The 21,129-nt window shown below is 39.6% G+C and overlaps 1 protein-coding gene across 1 annotated transcript in view; it reads left to right on the top strand.

Annotated features, from left to right (window-relative positions):
* Positions 1-21,129, top strand: part of MCTP1 (multiple C2 domains, transmembrane 1) — a gene marked incomplete at both ends in the record, with an annotated part of 110,065 nt that overhangs the window by 86,343 nt on the left and 2,593 nt on the right. Inside the window, one exon of the mRNA XM_010149822.1 lies at positions 9,146-9,265. Within this exon, the coding sequence (XP_010148124.1) occupies positions 9,146-9,265 (120 nt within the window). The remainder of the gene's footprint in view (positions 1-9,145; positions 9,266-21,129) is intronic.

Below are 21,129 nucleotides of genomic sequence, written 5' to 3'. Positions count from 1 at the left end.
TGTAAGGAAGCAAAGTTGGCAATATCAGCCCTGGGTGAATATTAGAGTTCCTAATGGAAACACATTGCTAGAGATTCTACACATGTAAGTGCAAGTTTTCAGAACTGAAGTCTCTGGGGGAAAGCCTGGAGGAGAAAATTAGAAAATTACGGGACAGACTGGGAGATGAAGTTACAAAGAGTGGTAAAGTAGCTGAAATGTATTATTCTTCATTATAATTTATTTACAAAGAGGTACATTAAAAGTTAGAAAAACATTTTCTTACATTTTGTGACCAATTTTCAGGTTAGGCCGTATTTATTTGAGGAAAGCTTTTTAGTGAAAGACAAACAAATCCTAGGCTCTTATCTATTTATTGTTTTACACTTATACCCAACCAATACTCCAGACGTCACACAACAACAAAATTAAGCAGGTCATCAATCACTAGTATGAAAGTCAGCCTGGAGACCTCACTAAGGTTTACTGATGGTCTTAAAAAGTTAAAATAAGCCCACATTAAGTCAAGTTAGTTGATATCAAGTGATAGTTGATGGCAAGTGACACCTTCTAAAACCACTCCTAATATGTAAAAAATATTTTAAAGAAAACAGTAGGGATGTTTGAATGTCTGCATGTATTAGGGCTCTAATGAACAGATGTTCTCATCATTTTGAAAAGCAGTGGCCCTTCTTCTTGGCAATTTCGTCTCTGTCTCTTCAAAAAAAACCCCAAAACCCAACAGGATATTTTTAGGTCAGAGAAAACAAAATGGAAGAAGGAGAAATATTGCTTGATTCAAACTTAATTTCTGCTCCAAGTGGAAGAACAGACTGAGCAAGGGGTTTCTGTGCATGAACAGTTGACATGTCCAGGACATTGGAGAAACCAGTGTGCTGATGCAAGTATCTCCAAATAGTTGTGGAAACAATATTACAGGATTTAGTCCTATGTAAAACTTTAAGCCAGAGTATCTTTAATATAATAAGAGCAGTACAGTTTCAGTCCATGAAATGAGCCTTCAGAACAGCTGGTGGAAGTTTCTCTGCTCTTCTGTGGAAGCTATTATTTCTGTTTGTCCCAGACGTTGGTGGTTATCGAACCAAAAATCTGTATTTTTGCATTTTATCACTGGAAATCACAGACTGCCCATGTACCTTTAACCACATGATTTTAGTCTTCATTCATACAATCGTATTTTGATTGTGGTTATTTGTGAATGAATAGTGAGGAAGGATTGTTTAGTTTTTCTGTACTACCAATAAAGAGGAGCACAGTTTAAACATTTGTGAGGTTTAAGTAGTTCACATTCAGCTTTTTAAATTAAATTACATATTTTTCTTTGGAAAAAATGCATGCAAATCTTTTATTTTCCAGTATTAGTGTAATCGTTACTACTTCTACCTTATTAAACTTTATTTAGTGTTGTCTTAAAATGCTGAGTGATTTTTCCTTCATCAGCAAAAATGGATGAAGGAAAAGTGAGCAAATGAAGAAAAAGTTAACTTGATGCAGTATGGAATGTAAATGAAAACACAGCATTTGGAACTACTTCCATATACGTGCCTGGGGAATATATATGTGTTGCTTGGACTACTGTGAACATACAGCGAAACCATTCTCAGTAAACTAAAGAAGATACCAAGTATTTTTTCCCTATACCCAGCTTAATAACTTTTGACGGACAATTTAATTTTACAGTCTTCAGGAATTTGGGAGGAACAGGAGGCAGGTTCAAAGCCCGTCAGCCCCTTCTCAGTAGCTCAATCTGTAGGAAAGGAAGGGGGCAATCCATTACACATAAATAGCTGTAGTTATCTGGATGATCCATGTTGAGATTTTACACTTCTCACAAAGTCAACACTTTAGTTTTTTCTTCTGAAGTGACACATACATTTACACTTTCAACAGTCCCACCCTCATAGCAGTGCAATTGTAGCAGAGGAGAAATCTGCCAGATTCCAAATTTTTGTGTAAAAGGAACATAAACATAGGTTTGTGACACAGATCTGTGTGTGCAAAAAGACCCTCATAATTATGTGAAATGTACTTTTTAGAATTATCTTTCATAGTATGACACTTCCAACAGAAATGGCATGTCTGGTTCTGTAACTGTTAGCCAATATTTAAGGAATGTGAAAATTGGGAAGGACGGGACTGATTTCCAGTACAGGAAGAGGCATGTGCAATGGGGAGAGGCCAAAGTTCATTTCCTAAAAAAAAAAAACAAACAACCCACAGTAAAATTACAAAATGGCTTGAATCTTACAGCTGGTGACTACCCCTCTCAGGAGAACTGTGATAAAAAGAATAGGTCTACCTAAAAGTTTTATACTAAACCAAAGCAAAACCAATCTGAAGACAGGCATTAAAAGCACTTTTTTACTCAGAAAATAAGTAATGTGTAGAACAGTCTTCTAGGTAACGTCTCTGAAACAAAGACCTGGGTCATTCAGTAAACAGTTGGGTATTGTTCAGAAAATGCAGTATTAAAATGGGATGGAGATTCGATGAACCTAATAGCCCCGTTCTCAGATATGCCTTTGATCTAATGTATCCTAGTTGGGCATTTGTTACGTGATGCCAGGTGCTTATGGGTAAAATACTATCAATTTCTGTTCGTTTGTCTGCATTTTAGAAGTCTCAGAGAATAAACCCATGCTGAAGTGCCCTGAGAATGGCAAGAGGCTGTGTGTATGGGAATGGCCCCAATGAACCATGTTTCACCCTTCTAATCTTACCCTGGATACTAACCATGCAGATGTAGTGACTCGGATTAGAAACTCTAAAATGAAGGGAAAAAAAATACCCAAGAATGTCCATGTGTTATAAATATTTATCGGCAGAGGGTGTTGTCATTTTTATTTCCACCAAACTTTTGCTGCATGAAACTGGTTACAGCACAGCAGTATGAATTTTATATCCATAATTCATGTGCTGTTTGAAATGGGGCTGCATTCATGCTCTGAGGTTCGTGTTCTTGGAATTGCTGGCGTTCTCAAAGCAAAGTCATAGCACTTGAGGAAAATGATGTGAAACATCGGTGAAAAGTTGTAAGAAAAAAGGTAAACAAAAATTAACTGAAATTTTTCAAGGTTTGAGCTAGAGCATTTTGTTGGTGCTGATGATCTTGTAAAGCCTCAGCTTACATTAAGATGTAATGGGACAGAAGTATCGTCGTGAAAGTTGTTCTGATGAAATAACTAGCTGTAGATGTGTTTTGAAAACAAGCTGGGTGTGTTGAGGCACATCAAGTGAGTCACATCTAATTGTCAGACTTGTTTCTTTAATAGCTAGTGGTACACCATGCTTAGATGAAAGTAGTGAGATTACATAGAACCGTGGGTTTGTTGTACAGGTTATCAGCATGGAAAAACCATGGCCAGACATGTCCTACCTAGTAAGAAAGGGATTTTTTTTTTTTTTCACTGAGTGTGCTTCTAGATGTCTAGATGTGCGTCTAGAACACCCAAGTGCTCTAACCAGAGCTACAACACACCTTTTAAAACATCAAAAGGCTCATCGAGACTGGGTTTAAAATAATACTTCATCCAGTCTGTTAAGATCCTACTATTATTTATCGTGGAAGTATCTCCATTTCTTTTTCTACATTAAGAGAATGGAAAGAATGGGAGTAAACATTTTAATCACAGTGAACTGGATTGTTCTAATTCCAGCAAAGAAACAGAAGATGCAGAAAATTCTGTAAGTTTGTTTCTGAGTTAAAGGAAAAATTCTTAAAGAATGAAAAATACTAATTATTCAGCATTTCCCAGACTATAAAGACCTCAGGCATTTAAAAAGAGAACCAACGCTAATTCAGGATTCCACTGAATCTCTGTCAAAATAATGCAGGCCGGAATGACATTAATTTTTTTCTGTTGATTTTTTTTTTTACACATTTCATGCTTTTGCTCTTCTCAAGTTGAGTTTTGCCTATGTAAAGAAACAGAGTAACAGATAATGTGTTTCAGACTCACATCTTTCAGACGGCATCTTCTCCTGGCACTCAGGTAATTGGAACTGAAATTGCTGAGCTGCTGAAAAAAACTCTTGGAGGATGTTTCAGATGATGTTCAAAAGGCACATTTCTTCCAGACTTACCTGAGAGAGGGCACCGCATTCAAAATGGACTCGTAGGTGCTTACATCAGTAGTAAGAAACATCAGTTGTGTCTGAGATCTGGTACACCTAAAAGAAATACTTCCTTCTTAATTTATTTTATGTAAGGGTCATACAAGGTGAGAGGAGCTGTGATCGCCAGCGGTAACTGGCTAATTTTGTAATGGAAGGAGCTACCAGCTCTCCAAGTTACAACAAAAAGTATTTTGAAGTCTTTTGCAGTATAAACACCATGCGAGATTGTACTGGAGCCCTAAAACCTGCTGTACTCTGTAGACAGTCTGTACCGTGCAGATATGTGCGTTATCTTTCTAGTCTTCTGAGAATACATCCAAGGGACAAAGCCTCAGGAAATACAATTGTCCTTTTAAGCTTAAAGGGTAAATGGATGATCTTGTGATTAGAGTGCAGTGTTTGGAGCTACAGGCATCGGCTCTGTTGGTGCCAAGACGCTGTGCAGCCAACTTTCGTGTTTCCAGGGTAGTCAGGAGTGGGGGCTATAAAGCAAGGATGTGGGTGCTGCGTGAGTGAGGCTGTGAGGACCTTCTCGGAAAATGATGGGAGAAAGCCGCCACTTGAAGAGGAGGCTGCGGTACAGGTGGCGTGCTCTGTGTGACCGGGCAGCGGTGGGAACACCCGTATCACACCGTACTGCCCCTCACGAGGTAGCTCGTGACTCTGGGTGCTGCGAACGCAGATCTCAGAGGCTCCTGTGACAGCCAGAGGCTGACTGGGTGGCTCACCCGCGGAGGCTGCCCCAGCCCCAACAGCGCCAGGAGACACCGGGGAAGCTAAAGGCCGCTTGCTGTTGAGCCCCGTTTGATTTTGGGGAGGTACTCCTCGTATCTGTGATGCTGCCAGGCTGCAGGTTCGGGAAAGCTTCCTCCGCGTCAGCTTGCACTTGGTCCTGTGACTTTCACTGTGCGCTGGCATTCCCGTGGAGTGAGTGGTTTCTCGTTTTTCTCAAGAAGTGAGCAGTTTCTTGTATTTCTCAGGAAGTTCTTGAGCGGTGGCACACACGGCTCTCCCTTGTCATGCACTCTACTCTCTCCACGCCTGAGGATGTGGGTCAGTGTCTCCTGGGTGGGGTGCTGCTTCTTCTATGTGTTGCTTCTCTGCTGGAATTCAAAACAAAAGCAAAAGGGAAGATACAAAGAGCTGGGGAATGCAGGGGTTAATGCTCTGAAGTCTGTGGGTGCAAACAGTGTTCTGTTAAAAATGAAATGAAATTGGGTGGAGGTAGATAAAAAAGAAATCTGAAATAATTGTTCTGTAGAATATGGCCTTTACACATAGGCAGAAATCTTTCTCTTCACTTCTGTCTGAAGAGAGAGTCAAATAGAGAATCTCATCTCTTAATTAGAAAGAAAAATACTCATCAAACACATCTCATCACTGGAAAGCTAATGATCCACAGCTGCTAGTCTGAAAGGGCAGGCTTTTTTTCTGAACAGTAGGAAGTGTTAATCATTTTGGATGAGATTTCTTTTTAAAATATACTGTAGTTTGCAAAAGAATAGGATATTCAATATTCTAACTTAAATTATTTTTTGAAGCGTTGTACACCAGGGATAGTGTCGTGTGTCTCCCTGAATGATCATTTAATGTCTGTGTCTCTCACTAGGAGTATCAACTGATGTGATGTTGTAAATGGCCAGTTCATGCCTGTGACTCTGAAAAACTTGATCTCATGGGGGAGAAGAAAAAAGTCCTCCCTTATAGTCTTCTGTGTGGGAAATGGCAGCTATATTAAACTGTAACCTTTGAGACTCCCACTCCTCCCTTAAAATAGTTGGCTTGTTCAGTAGTGATGAGGATCCTTTTTTTTTTAGACAGAGCAGAGCCGTTATTTCTTTGGAAGAGACCATACCAGATACAGTCCATATACCACTGAATGCTTTATAGACATGGGCAAGTCCCAGAACTGCCCTGTTATACTTGTTCCTTAGCTTTTCTGGATTTTTATTTTCCTCCTGTACTAGTTTAATGGGTGGATATGCAGGTTTACCTCCCCTTCGTGCATGAAATGAAGGTTTCCACATACCACTTCCATTCTTCCCTCTCTTCTAACTACCAGGCCCTTTATGCCGAAGAACTGAGCCCCTGGATTTTCTTGCAGTTCTGTACCGGATTTTGGGGTTGCTTATGTTTACTTTAAGGTTTTGTTTCACCCTGGGAATCTGCTGGTTTTCTCATAGGTGCGTTTTGTGAGTGCATTTCTCTTCTGGGGAAGATAGTGAGGCCATTTCACTTGCAGTGCCATCGCTGTGCTGATCTTGCACAGCATACATCTCATCTGTGTTGCAAATATAGAGTGCCTCTTTTCCTAGTGCCTGGCTGAGACAGGTGCCTGAAAGGAGGAACTGGTTAAAATTCAGCCACACTACATGGAAATGAAGCTGGCGGGTCAGGGAAATCATCTACAGGAGATAGTGGGTGTAATATCCACATTTTTGAAAGGTATGTCCATACACATCATAAAGAAATAATATTTTAGTACAATATTTCACTGGCCTGCACGGAAGGACTGCAAGGAATTAATATTCTTAAGGATCATTTGGCACTTAGGAATCTTAAGTGATGAGTGTTTCAATGAGAACTCATTGATTTTCTGGAGTACAGGGTCCTTGATCATACAATCACGGGATGGTTTGGGTTGGAAGGGACCTTAAAGACCATCTAGTTCCAACCCCCCTGCCATGGGCAGGGACACCTTCCACTAGACCAGGTTGCTCAAAGCCTCATGCAGCCTGGCCTTGAACACTTCCAGGGATGGGGCATCCACAGCTTCTCTGGGCAACCTGTGCCAGTGCCTCACCACCCTCTCCAGGAAGAACTTTGATGACGACCGTGTGTCTCAGTCTCCACTCAAGTCTGTATCTCCTGAGACTATGTTCCTGGCTTCCTTTCTCTGGAGCAGCAGATTCTTTGGATATTACTTGCTTTTCCTTCCATCTTTCTAACTGAAGTTAAGATGAGACCATAAGAAAGACTGAATGGGTTGCCATTTCTCAACAGGTAATCACTAGTATTTGCTTTTCAGATACTTGGGTGCTGTTTGCTGACTTCCAGAGCTCCCTTTCAGCATTTATCCGCACACTCAGGGCATTCTGGGGTTAAAGGGTGCGAGGATTTTTTTGCTTTTCTTTTGAGATATGAATTCTGTTCTAAGTTGGCCATATCAAATTTACCACATCAAATCCCCCTAGATCTCTTGCTCTCAGAAAGGTAGTTAGCAAGCTCATAGCGGAACTCTCATATTCCATGAGCTTCTTATTTGACTCTTATTCTTCTTCGTATTCATTACCATTTCTAACAGATTTCCTTTTAAGCTAAACAACCTGGAAAAGTCATTTTTCTTTCATATGAAATATTAACTGTTAGAAGTGCCAATATCCTCTTTTGTATGTCACAGACCCTGCTTTTTCAGTTCTTTCAGTATTATCATGTTTGTCTTGCAGTCTCACAGGACTTCCATATGCATAGCATTCAGTGATAGAAAGTGGGGGGGAGGTGAGGTAAGTCAGCTGATCTCAAGACAGAAGATTACTCAAAATACAGATTTAAATACATATTTTTATTCTTTCCTTTTAGGTGGGAGCTTGTGTGTGATAAGAGCAATTTGGTTTAACGCTTAAGAAAAATCTAGCAGAAGACTATTGAAATCCCCATTCTCTTACGTAGTTTTATATACATCTTGGTGACTGATTTGGGAAAACAAGCCCGTTTTTAGTTTACCTGGGTATTGGCATTGCTTTAGGTTTGCTCGTTCTGTGGCACACCACCTAAATTTATTTTAGTAGTCAGTAAAAGAACAAATACTGCTAAGGTTTAATAAAGTTTAATAAGGTTTTCATCTAATATTTAGATGAAAGAAGTTTATTAAGGTTTCTGGATGTATCTCCAGCTGCGGTACATGCAGTTTGCTATACTACTTTCATTTTTGGTTTTTTCTCGAATCAAAAGAAAACAAACCCAAGTTATGGCTAGAGCTGACTAAAATAAAGGTGGTTTGGTTTTTTTGATAGGGAAAACAGAATGTAAAAATTGTTTTAGTTTGACCCTGTCTAGGTCCAAATATTTTTAGTCCTTTCCTGCAGTCCAGTAACAAGGAACAGTATCTAGCTGGATGTGTCTCTGCCAGACAGTTACAGGCTCTGACAAATGGTGAGGATATCCAGGCTTCCGAAGTGTGAGCTCTGTGCTGTTTGATGGGTCTGAGGCTCAAGTCCAGCCTCTGAAGCTTGTCAGAGGTGCACGGCAGAGAGCTGTGGTGTACCGAGTTGGCGGTGCAGATGGGTTTTTCCTGGGGTGCAATGTCCCAGCGCTGGAGACCAGCCTTAGTTATTGCAGTGACATCTCTGGGAGATGCAACCTGGCCAGGCTTCAGCCAGCTTCCAGCCATGAACCACTCAAGGTGTTTCGAGGAAATGCTTTAACAAATCCAAGTTTTCAAAGTGGTGGACTGAGATGGCTTCTCAGCATTCCTTTTAATCCCATTTTTATGAGTCTGAGGTCATAATTTTTTACCATGCTTTCATGAAAATAGTTGTACATTTTAGCCTTTTAGTGTGATTTTTTTGCTACATTTCTATGCAAAAGATTTTTTCAGATTCATTTGTGATGTTTACTTCTTCTGACTGTTTGCGTGACATTACTACGAACTGACCAAGTTCCTCCTCCAAAACAGCAAATTAATTTCTATCCATGGAAATAACAGACCATTTCTTTCTTATATTGGGATTTTAATTTTCACCTGCTTTGCATTATTGTGTCCATATATGCATTATTTTACAAGAGAGCGATTAACATTTCTCTTAGGCTACACTGTTTTCCTTTTGCAAGAATTAAGGTGCGAAGGAGTGGAGAGTGTAGCAATTGTTTCATGCAGGTAAGTGGCTAGTCAGCAAAGTGGTTCAACAACTCGCCTGCCGAAGTAGAGGTAGATTTCTTTAGGATTGTTTTAATTTGTTGGTCTTAACTGTGCACGAGAGTTTAATGTAGTGCTGATTTGAATCACTTTTTTTCCTGCTCTGTCTTCTAGCTTTTTCTTTTTGTGGTCTGGAACTTTGAGCTCTACATGATACCACTGGCTTTGTTGTTGCTGCTGGCATGGAACTACTTCTTGATCGTATTGGGGAAAGATAACAGGCAACATGTTACGGTAAGTCTTCTCTACTTCAAGCGCATACGTGTCCTTTTCTTTTTTTTAACTAGATAAAATTTTTTGACTGAGTTTAAATATGACATCTTTTTGAAAACGTCTTGGTTCACAATGCTCAGTGGACAATTTTCCCACCTGCAATTTAATTTTTCTCCAGCTGTCCAATAAATGTGTCTGTTTTTGTTGAAAATGTCATGTAAAAATGCAGTAGAACATGTACTATCCTCAGAATCTGGTTTGTGTGGGAGCAGAGATGAGAGGCTTATTGGTCAGGAGATGGCAAATTCTTTGAAAATGGTTTTGTGTGGCTAAGTCCTTATGTTGCATTTTTAATTTCACATATTGAAGTTAAAGGTTAAAATTATTCCCATTTGTTAACAGTTTCAGAATGTATCACATTTTATTGAATTTCACAGTTTATCATTAATATGTTACCATCATCAAGCTTAATATAAGCCTTTTCTTACTTTCTTCTCATCTAATGCCATCATTTAATTAAATGCAGGTAGTTGGGATATAAAATAGCAAACATTTACTAATAACTCACAATTATTAATAATAAAAGCATGGTGCAGATTTTCAGAAGTATGTCTCTAAAGTTGAACTTGTATTCTGTGCTGTGCAAATTTTCTAGTGTGCAGGGAGCTTAACAATTTTGCATACATTTTATTGCTGAACCTTATGAATTTGATATTTGTATCAGTATTCATATCCCAAAAGTGGTGTGCTGTCTAGGACATTACGATCTGGATGTATAACTGGATGGCTGGGAAAAACTTAAGAGGTTAGAAATTTGGTCTCAGAGGATAGTGGTTAATGGAGGTTGGTAACAAGTGGAGTTTCACAGTTCACAAGGACCTGCCCTGTTTAACATCTCTGTCAATGACCTAGAAGAGATGACAGAGTGTCCTCCGTGAAGTTTTTGAGTGACACCAGGGGTGTGGACCTGGTTGATAAACTGGATCTGCTAGTCAAAGGGACCTAGGTAGGCTGGGGGAATGAGCCAGTGGGAACCTCATAGAAGGAAAAATGTGAATTCTTGCTCGTGGGGAGGAATAACCCCTTGCAGTGACACCAGCTGGACACTGATTGCCTGGGGGTCAGCTCTGCTGAATTAGGCCTGGGCGTCCTGGAAGACAGCAAGGTAAACATGAGCCATCAGTGTGCAGGAAAGAGGACCTCCAATGCCTTGGACTTCATTAATCCCTGGAGCCCAGCCAGTGGATCAAGGGAAGCGATTATCCCCTAAACTCAGTACCTGTTAGGCTGTATCTAGCACAGTGTCCAGTTTTGGGCAGCCCAGTTGAAGAAAGACACTGATTAACTTGAGTGGGTTCAATGGAGTGCTACCAAGGTGGGGTGCTTGCCCTGTAAGGAGAAGCTGAAGGAAGGGGGCTCAAAAGAGCCCGGAGAAGAGAAAGCTTCAGGTGACCTGAACAGCATCCCTCCACCGCCTACAAGGAGGTTATCAAGAAGGTGGTGCTAGACTCTCCACAGCCATGTGTGGCGGAAGAGACAGCAGGCATTATTTGAAACAAAAGAGGTCCAGACCCTTTTTTGCCTTGAGAATTGTTAAGAAGTAGAAGAGGTTTCCCAGGAAACTTGTGCAGTTGCTGTTGAAAGTTTTCAGGGCCCGACTGGGTAACAGACCAAAGCAACCTGATCTGACCTCACTGACCCTGCTTTGGGCAGGAGGTTGGAGACCCCTTCCAGCCTGGATGATCCCATGTCTACCACCTGCAATTACTGGTGACCAGAAGAACTGATAGAGCCCCGATCCTGCACTGGTATTAACTGTCACATTACTGAGACTGTTACGCCTCCAAGGGTCATCTAAAATTAAAGGTGGGGCTGATAGAGGTATTTGCTAATCCTCAAGGTTGTTACATCTGTGGAAAAAGCCTCAGATCAAGATTTAAGAGATGCATTACTTAAATCACAGTCCTGAGTCTCCTGCTGCTTGAAATGCTTAAAGCTTCTCAACCTGAAGATTTTATGAGTAACTGAAATCCCTTGTGAAAGGAGCGATTTCACATGTAAGCTGCAGTACACCCCATTTCTTTCTGAAATACCACCCACCTGTGAAGATTAATTGGGTCATGTAACTTTTCTAACAAAATAATGAAGCTATTGATGGGCTGTGTGTTGAGGACACTAAGTGCTGCTCTAAAAATGTTCCTCTGGCTGAGATTGCTTCACACCAAGCTATACAGCTTATATCAACCAGTCATGTTCTTCTCAAGCATTTGATATCTGTGCCATTAATTACTGGTTTTTGCTTAGGTGTATCACAAGTCAGTTAGGACCTCATTTTTAATGAATTGAGCTTGGTTAACATCATGGTGAGAATGTGTCTCCTATGAAGTGATCTGCAGGCTTATTGGATACCTTTCTAATTAACTCACAAATCTTCAGTAATATCACAAGTCCTTTGCTTAGGTCATTAGCACAGTATCATTAGATTAGGAGTCATTTAAATATTTCTGTTTTTCTATGCAGTGTGTAAATATTAACTAAATTAATTAAGCAGCATTTCCTAGTGGCTGGAGAATGCTTCAGAATTCACGTGATCCGGCTTCTGTTCCCAGGTCTCCAGAGATTCCTTGTGTGCCTCAGTGAAATCAGTGACTATTTTGAAATCCTCAAGCTAGTGATGAGACAAAAAAAATATATATTCGTTAATTTCTCTTACTCAGTTACCCCTAGACAAGTGTAGTTAAAAAATTGTATGCACTTTATACTCTTTTTAATGTTTATGGACAATACTTAAATTTGGGACCTTCAAAAGTAGCTCAGAAGAGTTAGTTTGCATTGTAATATCCCTACAAGAAAACAATTACCAATTGTCTCATCAATTCAGGCATTAGGGACTGTACTCTTCTGCAGGTCAATGAAATAGCGATCACTAAGTTTCTGTCCGGATATGGCAGATGGACCAGCCTTAATTCATCCTTGTTTGACCACCTCTGTAGACAAGGTATCATTTGCCGTGTCCTCTTGGGCATCATTTTCTGTGAAGTAGTTTGGAACTTATTTTCTTGTAGAATAATTCAGCTGCCAAACGATCTGGGTTACTCTGTTGTAGCATGAGCCTGCGCTGCATGTTTCAGTGAGAGTATGGTTATTTTGCCATTTAGTCTGACTCCTAACCAGTTATGTGTACTAGTCCTTACTTGAATTAAAATTGCAATGAGGCTGGGACAAGGGCGAGCCACAAGACTATTTACTAATAGGAGATTACTCTATTGGAAAGTCTGACAGAGACGTGAAGCAGCGTATTAGTCATTATTGCTTTCATAGATTCAGCTGGACTCCCTATAGGATTGATCATCACTGTGGTGTTAGTGAAATGCTGGCTCAAAGAGAAGCATTGGATTCCCTATCTTTTATACATTTAGATCAAGATTGGCTGTGTTTCTGAAAGATATACTTTGATCAAATACAAACTCTTGCATTAAAAGCTGGTGTAAGGGGATGTAGATAGATGTAGATTTAGTGGACGGGTCTCTAAATGAATCTGAGTATTCAGAACTGATCTAAAATGAATGAACTTCTGGCACTGAGTCATGTGTTATAAAAAATCACAGAATAAATACCTCCTTCCAGTGTTAAGCAAGGAAAAAAAAAGTCACTGAAATGGCATTCTTAATGCCTTCCTCTGAATTTCACAGTAATATTTTTGCCTGAAGCTTACCTAGCTGCTTTCTCCAAGGATCCTTGAACTCCCTTTTAATCATACTCCTAAATGTCTGACCCTCACAAAATAATTTATTTTTAGCACAACTGCTGTTCTTGTCTTAAAACTGTCACCACCCAAACACACAAGAACTGAGTGGATCTTCTTGCTTTTATGTTTTTTTGCCCTGCCTTTTTCCCAGCAACTTTTTCATATCCTCAGAGGGTGGGGAGAGGGATCAACTGCTGCCACTTTTCTGTCCCCGTGGCTCCTTGTCACCAGTGCTGGATCCGTGCGGTGGGGAGCAGCATGGAAGTGCTGTCCCTGCGCATTGCCAGCCCTGTGGCTATGGAAGGTACGGTGTGGCAGAGCATGGCACGGTGACAAGACTGCTCAGGATACTCGGGGAGAACAAGAATAGAGGGAGAGCAAAGGACTGGCTTGTTTCATAGCAGCCTTGGCTCTCTGGGAATCCCAGCTCACATGTTACAATAGATGGATGAACAGAAAAGCTCATCCCACACGGCTGTAATTGAAAGACTTCTAGATATAACCAAAGTAGCAGAAAGTATGCTGCGATTTAAAGCTGCTTTTCAGTCTTTTTAAGAAACTACTTAATATTTTGATGTTTTCAAATGTGTTGTACAAAAAAACCCTCACCTTTATAGCTTGGAGAAAACAGCAGCACTGCTGTCTGGGGTCTTTTTTTTTTTCACTTCTGTTTCTAAGCAAAAGTCACGGTTATTAGAACTGCATGAAGTTAGTGGGGAAAAAAATCTCTTCTTTTTTTTTCCCTGCTTTTCTACTTCAGGCTGTGTTCTGACTGCCTGCTGGAGCTGCCGCACTTAAGGAATGGTCAGATAATCCCTCAAAGTGATTAAAAATGTTCATACTCTCCAGCTGCTATTGTCCCCTTCCCTGAGATGAAAGAGTTGATTGTGTAGTTGGAGCACGTCATATTGTGAATGAAACCTGGTTTGCATAGTTACCGATTTATTTTTTCCCTGTGTATGTAAGCCTGACTACCACAATTATGTCAAACTGCAGTGCCTCTCAGCTGTTGGGCCATAATGCTGTAATAGACACATTGGATCTCCTCCGGTGACACTGCAAGTTCTTGTTCCTCCCTGACTAAACAGGCAGCAGGCAGGGCACCCCGGTCATCTTCTCCTCGATGCTACCTTTGAGGAGGAAGGGCTGGAACAGGAGTGGACGGATACGTTATGTCAACAACCAGCTGCAACAGTTGTTACTGACAACAGGGACTTGGTTTATATCATGGTGGGATGCTCCTTGAGGACGGAGGACTGCTAGGAAGGGCCAAGATCTGCCTCACCAAGTGGGGCGAAGTCATCTTTCCCAGAAGGCCAGTCAACCTGATGAGAAGAGCATCAAACTGCAAGTGGTGGGGGAGGGCGGTGATGATGACCCACAGTCAAGTGAGGAAGCAGTGGTCTGTGTTGGCAGGCAGAGGGTGCAGGATGAAGTGGACAGGAAAGACCTCAAAACCAGCCGAACAGGTGTAGGCACACAAATATGGCAGAAGCTCTCGCGCCCTTTGTGAGAACCCAGTGTGCCGGGGCGTCTGTCCCTGAAGTGCCTGTCCATGAGTGCCTGTTCATACCTGTGAACGTTCTTCTGCCGTATATACCCCTGTGGAGGTTTAGTCACTTCAGTTCACATCCTGCATTTATAGTTAATACTTAGAGCCTTTAAGGAAATATTAAATAGCTAATTTCCTCTTGAAGTTTCAAGTTGTACGTGTCATTGCGTAGAAAATGATGGTGAGCAGCTGGGAGTTAATGTGCCATACACAAATTCTTATGAATCTGTATAATAGAGTATATACACATATTATTAATCTTGTAAGAGTGATATAAAATTGTGCAATACATCTTTTAATTTCAGTGGAGATTTTTTGCAGAATAGGCTTTGATGACTTGTGTTTCTAGAGGAGGTGTTTCTGTTGAAAGTTAGAGCTGGGCATGTTTAGGATGAAATTTTTGAGAATAGTAGAAAAATAACTACTGTTGAAGACAACCTTCCATTCTGATGTTTTCAGCAGTTTCTGTAGGTAGTTATAGTCCTCTAATATGGTGTGTATACTCACATTTTTTTAATTTATCTTTCTGTCTCTTCTGGATATTGCCATATGAAGAAAAACAAAAGGGGGAATAGGCAGAAGGATGCTTATGAATATATCCATCTCAGTGGATTCTTTCTTTCGTCAAGAAAGAGTGGTAAGCATGATGAGGTTGAGTTGGTTGTGCAGCCTCAGCTCAGTTGCAGCTGGAAGAGCTTTTCTGATTAGACTCACATGACTGTACTCTGGGGCACAGCAACCATGTCTGTCAGAGCTTTTGGTGAATTTGTTAATGCTCCAGTTCGGAGCAGAATGTGCCACTTGGTTGCACATTCAATACAGAAATCAACCCCACCAGTAAAGTACCCAACTAACCTCTTCTCCAGCAAATTGAAAACCGAGTTACCAAGCAAATAAACAAGGCAATAACTTGATTTTTCTGTGTTTATTCGCACTATGGTCTGAAAGCATGGAAGCATGAGTCCAACCAAATAGTTCTCGGTTTGAAAGGTTTTCAAAGGTTTTCATTGGCAGATGGGTACAGGACAAACACCAAGTGCTTGAGATCCAGTGCCTGTGCAGTACTGAGAGGTTTTGTGCTTGAAGACCAGAAGGCCTCTTCTGGCAGCAGTGATTTCCAGCTGAGGACTAAACTCTTGCTATGAATTTATGGCAAAATGAATACCTTTGTCCCTGTATTCTACCTAGAGAGTGTCTGGAGTATGTCATTTACACAAGATGATACAAAAGGGTGGTGTCAGGTTGTTAATTACATCTTGACTTCATTTTGACTGTACTTCCCTGAGAAGTTTTGCCTCTGGTCTTTTTTCCCCAGCCACAAAATCTCCAAAACATGAAGGTTGGGGGGAGAATACAGAGTTAGGCATAGAACAGTGTGTGTAAAACTAGTCAGTTTTATGGCACCTCTAAAAGTAAGTAAAATACCGGGGTTTTTAGAGAATGATTTTAGGCATTATGCAAACCGCTATTTCCAAACCACTCGCTAGACTTACGTTCTCTGCACCTCAAAACAAACGCTCGTGCTGTTCCCGCTGAGCCATCCGCGCATCGTCGCTCCCAACCACACAGCAGTGTCCACGGGCGTTTCTAAAGGGGCACAGCCTGCCATACTTTGGTCAAATCAATCGCAGACTTGCTCTCCACTTGCTGCCGACAGTAGGGTAAGCTAGAAAGGCTTTTGCAAACAGGGCATCGTCTGTCCGTGCGTTCAGTCTGGGTGCAGTTAGCGCACAGAGACCACGGGCAACACGTGCCTGAATATTAAGCAGTGTGCTGAGAACCACTGCTGTCTTCGTTCAGCTGTTTGTTCTTCCTGTACTCTCCATATATCTATCCCACTGCAGGACAGGGTTTTTTTTTAATAAATCAGAAAAGAAACATGAAAATGTCAGCTTAATCAAGCATTTAAATTTTATTAATCAAGTCTAATTTTTATGAGTGCAAATAATCGCTGAAGCTGGACAAATTTGCTCTAGATTGCATCAGAAACATAATTTTAATATTTAATGGCCTGCTGAATTTAAATGGAGAATTATCTTTATGAAACATGCTCTTCATAATTTGCCATTAAATGAGAAATGAACAAATCAACATAAATCTTACATAAAGGTTATTTAACTAAATGTTGGTACTATAAATATTTTAAATGCATTATACACTAATTTAACAGTCACACACTACACTATATAAAGATATAAGTTCAGCAGAAAGCATTTCTCTCCTGCAGCATAATAGAATGCTGGGGCTATGCGAGCTGCAGTTAAAAGAAGCTGTGTGTGCTGCAGTTATAATCCCCGCATCAGAGGTTTATATACCGCATCAGAGTATGTTCTAACCCCTCGCTAAAACTTTACGTGGCAGTTCTCATCCCTGTAGGAGTTAGGGAAAACAAATGCACTGCAGAATTGGAGTATTTTGACTGGTTTATGTAAGCAGAAGACAGAACACTAAAACAGAAACCCCACTCTAGATTTTAAAAAATCAATTTTAAAAAATTGGATGTTTTTATATCAAAAAACAATTGATTTTTAAAATTTAAACTTGGCCACACTTATTCAACTATAGTCTTCCAATAATGTGGGCGTCTAAAATAAAATGGAAGTTCAGTGCCATAGAGACCTTTTTCTGGAGACTGGATTTTTTTGGTTGGTGTTTTTTTTTTTTTTCCCCTCATTTACATCAAGATTTACCTGGCAACGAGATTCACTTGACAGACTGTAGTGGCTATTATAAATAATCAATAGTATATAAAATAACATCAATTTAGTTGCTTGTAAAAATTCCTGTGGTTATGTGAGAGATTTATTCATCTTTGGTTTGGTTGTCTTTTGCTTTAGCACATTTAAATTTGGTCTAGACTTTAAGGACTTTGGGATTATCCTGCAGTTTTAATGTATTTACCAAAATTTACCTGGGAAAAAAAAGTTAGGTGAAATTACAATAACGTGTATTACATACATTTGTCACATAAAATACATAACACAACTTTTTTCTACCAAGAATCTTGTCAGCTCCAAATTTGAATGTAATTGACTGTGTCTCACCCCAGACTTATAATTATTTGGAAAATGATGTTTTATAAAAGAAGCATATTTTGTCCTACTAGATTCTGAAAACTATTGCAAGGGAAGTAATAGTAACAGTGAAAACTGATATTGAGCCATTGTATTGTTAATAAGATAGCATATTTGTCCAAGAATTCTAGCTTAAAATTTTTTGTGAAGGTGGTATTTTAACAGTCCTGCATAGTAAGCTTACCATTGCTATTTAGCCAGGCAAAGAATGGATTTTTTTTCATTCTGAAATGAAGCATTCTGAAAGAGACCTGACATTTCAAGTGTACAGTACATGTTGAAGCCTTTAGATGGAGACATACTTCAAATAAACACCTACGATTTCAGTTCACAGTGCATTGTGTAAATGCAAGAAAGAGCTAAAATAAATGAGAACCAATATTGAAAGAAATACAGAGAAAAAGGCCCACTACTTGTGCCATTTTTATGTTAAAAATGACTTAGTCTTAACTGCATTGGCAACTGAATATTGAGAGCATATAAAGCTGACAACAGGTAAAAGGTTACATGTTCTTGTACAATAAACTGTATTTGCTGCCCCATGCATGTTGCCAAGAAATTTATTATACTGCAAATAAAAATTCTGTTGTTGACATTATAGAACTACATGTAATCAGTAGCATGCATCAAAAGGCATCTGATAGCCATATTAAAGTCTCATTTCCTATTAGGAATCAGGCTAAATTACAACATGAGCACTTCCCAGAATAAGCTAACAAAATATATTATGTAAGAAGAAATAATTGTATTTGAGCGTCTCTGTAAAAATCAGGAAGTATTTTAGCAGTAAAGTACTAATGCTTTTCTTTTTAGTCTGCTGACTTCTGTGCTGCAGTATATTCAACCTTATTGGCAAGCTTATCACACTCATTATTATTACATCTAGTAGTTCAGTTATCTTGATGATTACTGCAGGTGAAATACCCCAAGGTTAAAACATTAATAGTATAAATCAGGATCGGTTGTATTCCAGGTAAACTACCCTCTTAAATCATAATCTGTTAATTTGGGGTTTATTTTCCTTATGAATGTGGTACGAAAAGGTGGACATTTTAATTAAGCTGTATTTCCTGTAAAGTTTCTCCTTGCCAGTTCCATGAAAGGAGTGGACGTCATGTTGTGAAAATGAGCACAGAACTGCTGCTGTAACGGGCTTTTTGACAACGGATGTCTTTGCTTTAATTTGAAGTACCCGTAAATTACCTGAGAGCGCCCAAGTGGTTTTACGCATGCTTCTTAATCCGTACACATTGCACAGTTTTGTATTATGCTTAACACATAAACACTGAATTAAGGGGCACGCAAGAATACAGTACATTTCATGTCCAGACAGTACAAGGTAACATGAAATCCAAACAGTCCTGAATGGTACAATTCTGACCACATTCATCACCCATATAAAATCCATTTAATTAGTTAGAAAATCTTATTCTCTCTTTTATTTTTTCATACAAATGTTAATACCTATATGTGAAAATATAAATGTCGGCAGCTATTTTGACACCATAGCATGTGATACAGCATAAGAAGTGTTACATTTTTCATTTGAAACCACCTGTGTTTGAAGGACTACATCAAGTAAATTGTAAGGGAATCTAGAGAAGTGCTAATGGGGGGGTGGGGCGTTGCTTCGCATGAAAGAAAAATATTAAAGTAACAGTCGTCAGGGTTATCTGCAGAGGTAATGCCTATCCTTTTATTTTTTTCTTTATTTTGCATATTAGGGCAGAGCAGATATCTGGTATTGTTAACATGTAAAGACATCAAAGTATCTTCTGTGCAGGTGTTTTTGTTGGATCAGCCGAAGAACTTAGAACAGAAGCCAATTCATGGAGTGACTTGGGGTTTGCACATTTTGTATGAGAAACGACAGGCTGATACTCAGAGGGAAGGCCCTTTCATTAAAAGTGGTGTTGAGTTTCAACCTGTCATTTTTCCATGGAGTCATTAGATTCGGGAGGTATATCGCAGTTCTCTACAGTCGTGGGGGTTTAATTCAACGTTCTTGTAAACAACTAGAATCCAACCATGCTTTGCAGGTGTTGAGGTTAGAAGTCAAAATGAATTATTTTGTCAGAAATTCTATCCTGTTTGTTAGTCAATGTATCATCTTTAGAATAAGTATAATGACCCTTTCTAATGAATCCAAGGGGGTGGGAATGGGTCAGGAACCATGGCAGTACGTGGGAATTCAGCATGCTCCTTCTGATTAATAAGCTTTTAATAGGCTGTTTTGCACACGAAGGATCTTGTTTTGCAATGCCTAAACATCATCTGCTTACCGTTTGGTTGTGAAGTAGCTGTATTTGAGGCCATCTACCTGTGTTTTTTAAAATGTCATCTGTATTAGTATTACATTCAAGGGACAGTACCAAGAAACAGTTTCTTTCAAGACCTTCTACCAGTATGCGGCATATAAGTCTGTGACAAGTGACATTACAGAAGGTCATGTCACTTTTAACTGCTTGCATTAGATCTTTCTGATTTCCCCAGTGCCCTTCCTTTGTTTGATTAATACTACTTGATTTCAAGCAAGGTATCGGAAGGCATAATTTAGAGTGAGTATTCTAGGGGCAATCTAAGATTTTTGCCATATAACTTTTAATAACATAACTCTAATGTTTCATTTTATCTTCATACGGTTTTTCCTGTCCTCCTTCTCTCTCCTCTACCTCCTTCCCTGTCTCCTCCTTCCCCCTATCATACCTCCCCCAGGTACAGTGCTCCGAATAACTACTGTGTTCCCTCAAACCAAAGCTGCACATGTGCACTTTATTTGAATAACAACGAGGCAGAATCATAGGAGAAAAAATTCCATTGTGCGGTTTTTTTTCTACATTATTCTTACTGCAATGTTAAAGGGAAATCTGTTGCTCAGATTCGCTGTACCTCTCTGGAACAGCCTTGCTTTGTTCTGCAGAAATAGATTGTACTTCAGTATATGGCTTTTGGAAGGCTTCAGAGTACCTATTCTTCGTATATATCCTAAGATGATGAAGAATCTACTTTCCTTGTTTTAATTTGTGTCAGAAGTTCTGGAAACACTTATTTTAGTTGTTTAATAAATTGTACTTTTGTGTCTGTATTGTCTGAATATTCATGTATTGGTTTTTGTGAGTTTTTTTTTTAACTCTTCCTTTTGGATTTCAAGATAAGTGAAAGCATGCACTAAGTTTCATATACTTTAAAGAATCATTTATGCATCTTGGACAGAGGAACACTTCTACTACATTTTATTTTGGTACAATAATTGAATTCTGTTTTCCTTTACAGACAATTCAGTACTCTGAAGCTTGATGTTATTGATGATATGACTAACCTAGAACAAAGCATAGACTGCTAGTGGCTTTTGACTCAAAAAAATGGAATGGAGGAGCCAGAAATTTGGGCACATTCCTGGTTTTCAAGCAATATTAGAGGGCTTTTTATGTCCTTTGAACAAGTTAACGTCTTGCCACTCTACAGAAGCTTGTAAAGTAGTTTGAGATCATGAGATGGGGAAGGGGGGGGG

Source organism: Eurypyga helias, unplaced genomic scaffold (assembly GCF_000690775.1).
Source record: "Eurypyga helias isolate BGI_N326 unplaced genomic scaffold, ASM69077v1 scaffold17224, whole genome shotgun sequence".
NCBI lineage: Eukaryota > Metazoa > Chordata > Aves > Eurypygiformes > Eurypygidae > Eurypyga > Eurypyga helias.
Note: the sequence above shows the minus strand (reverse complement) of the source record. Positions and strands in the feature narration are given on the sequence as shown.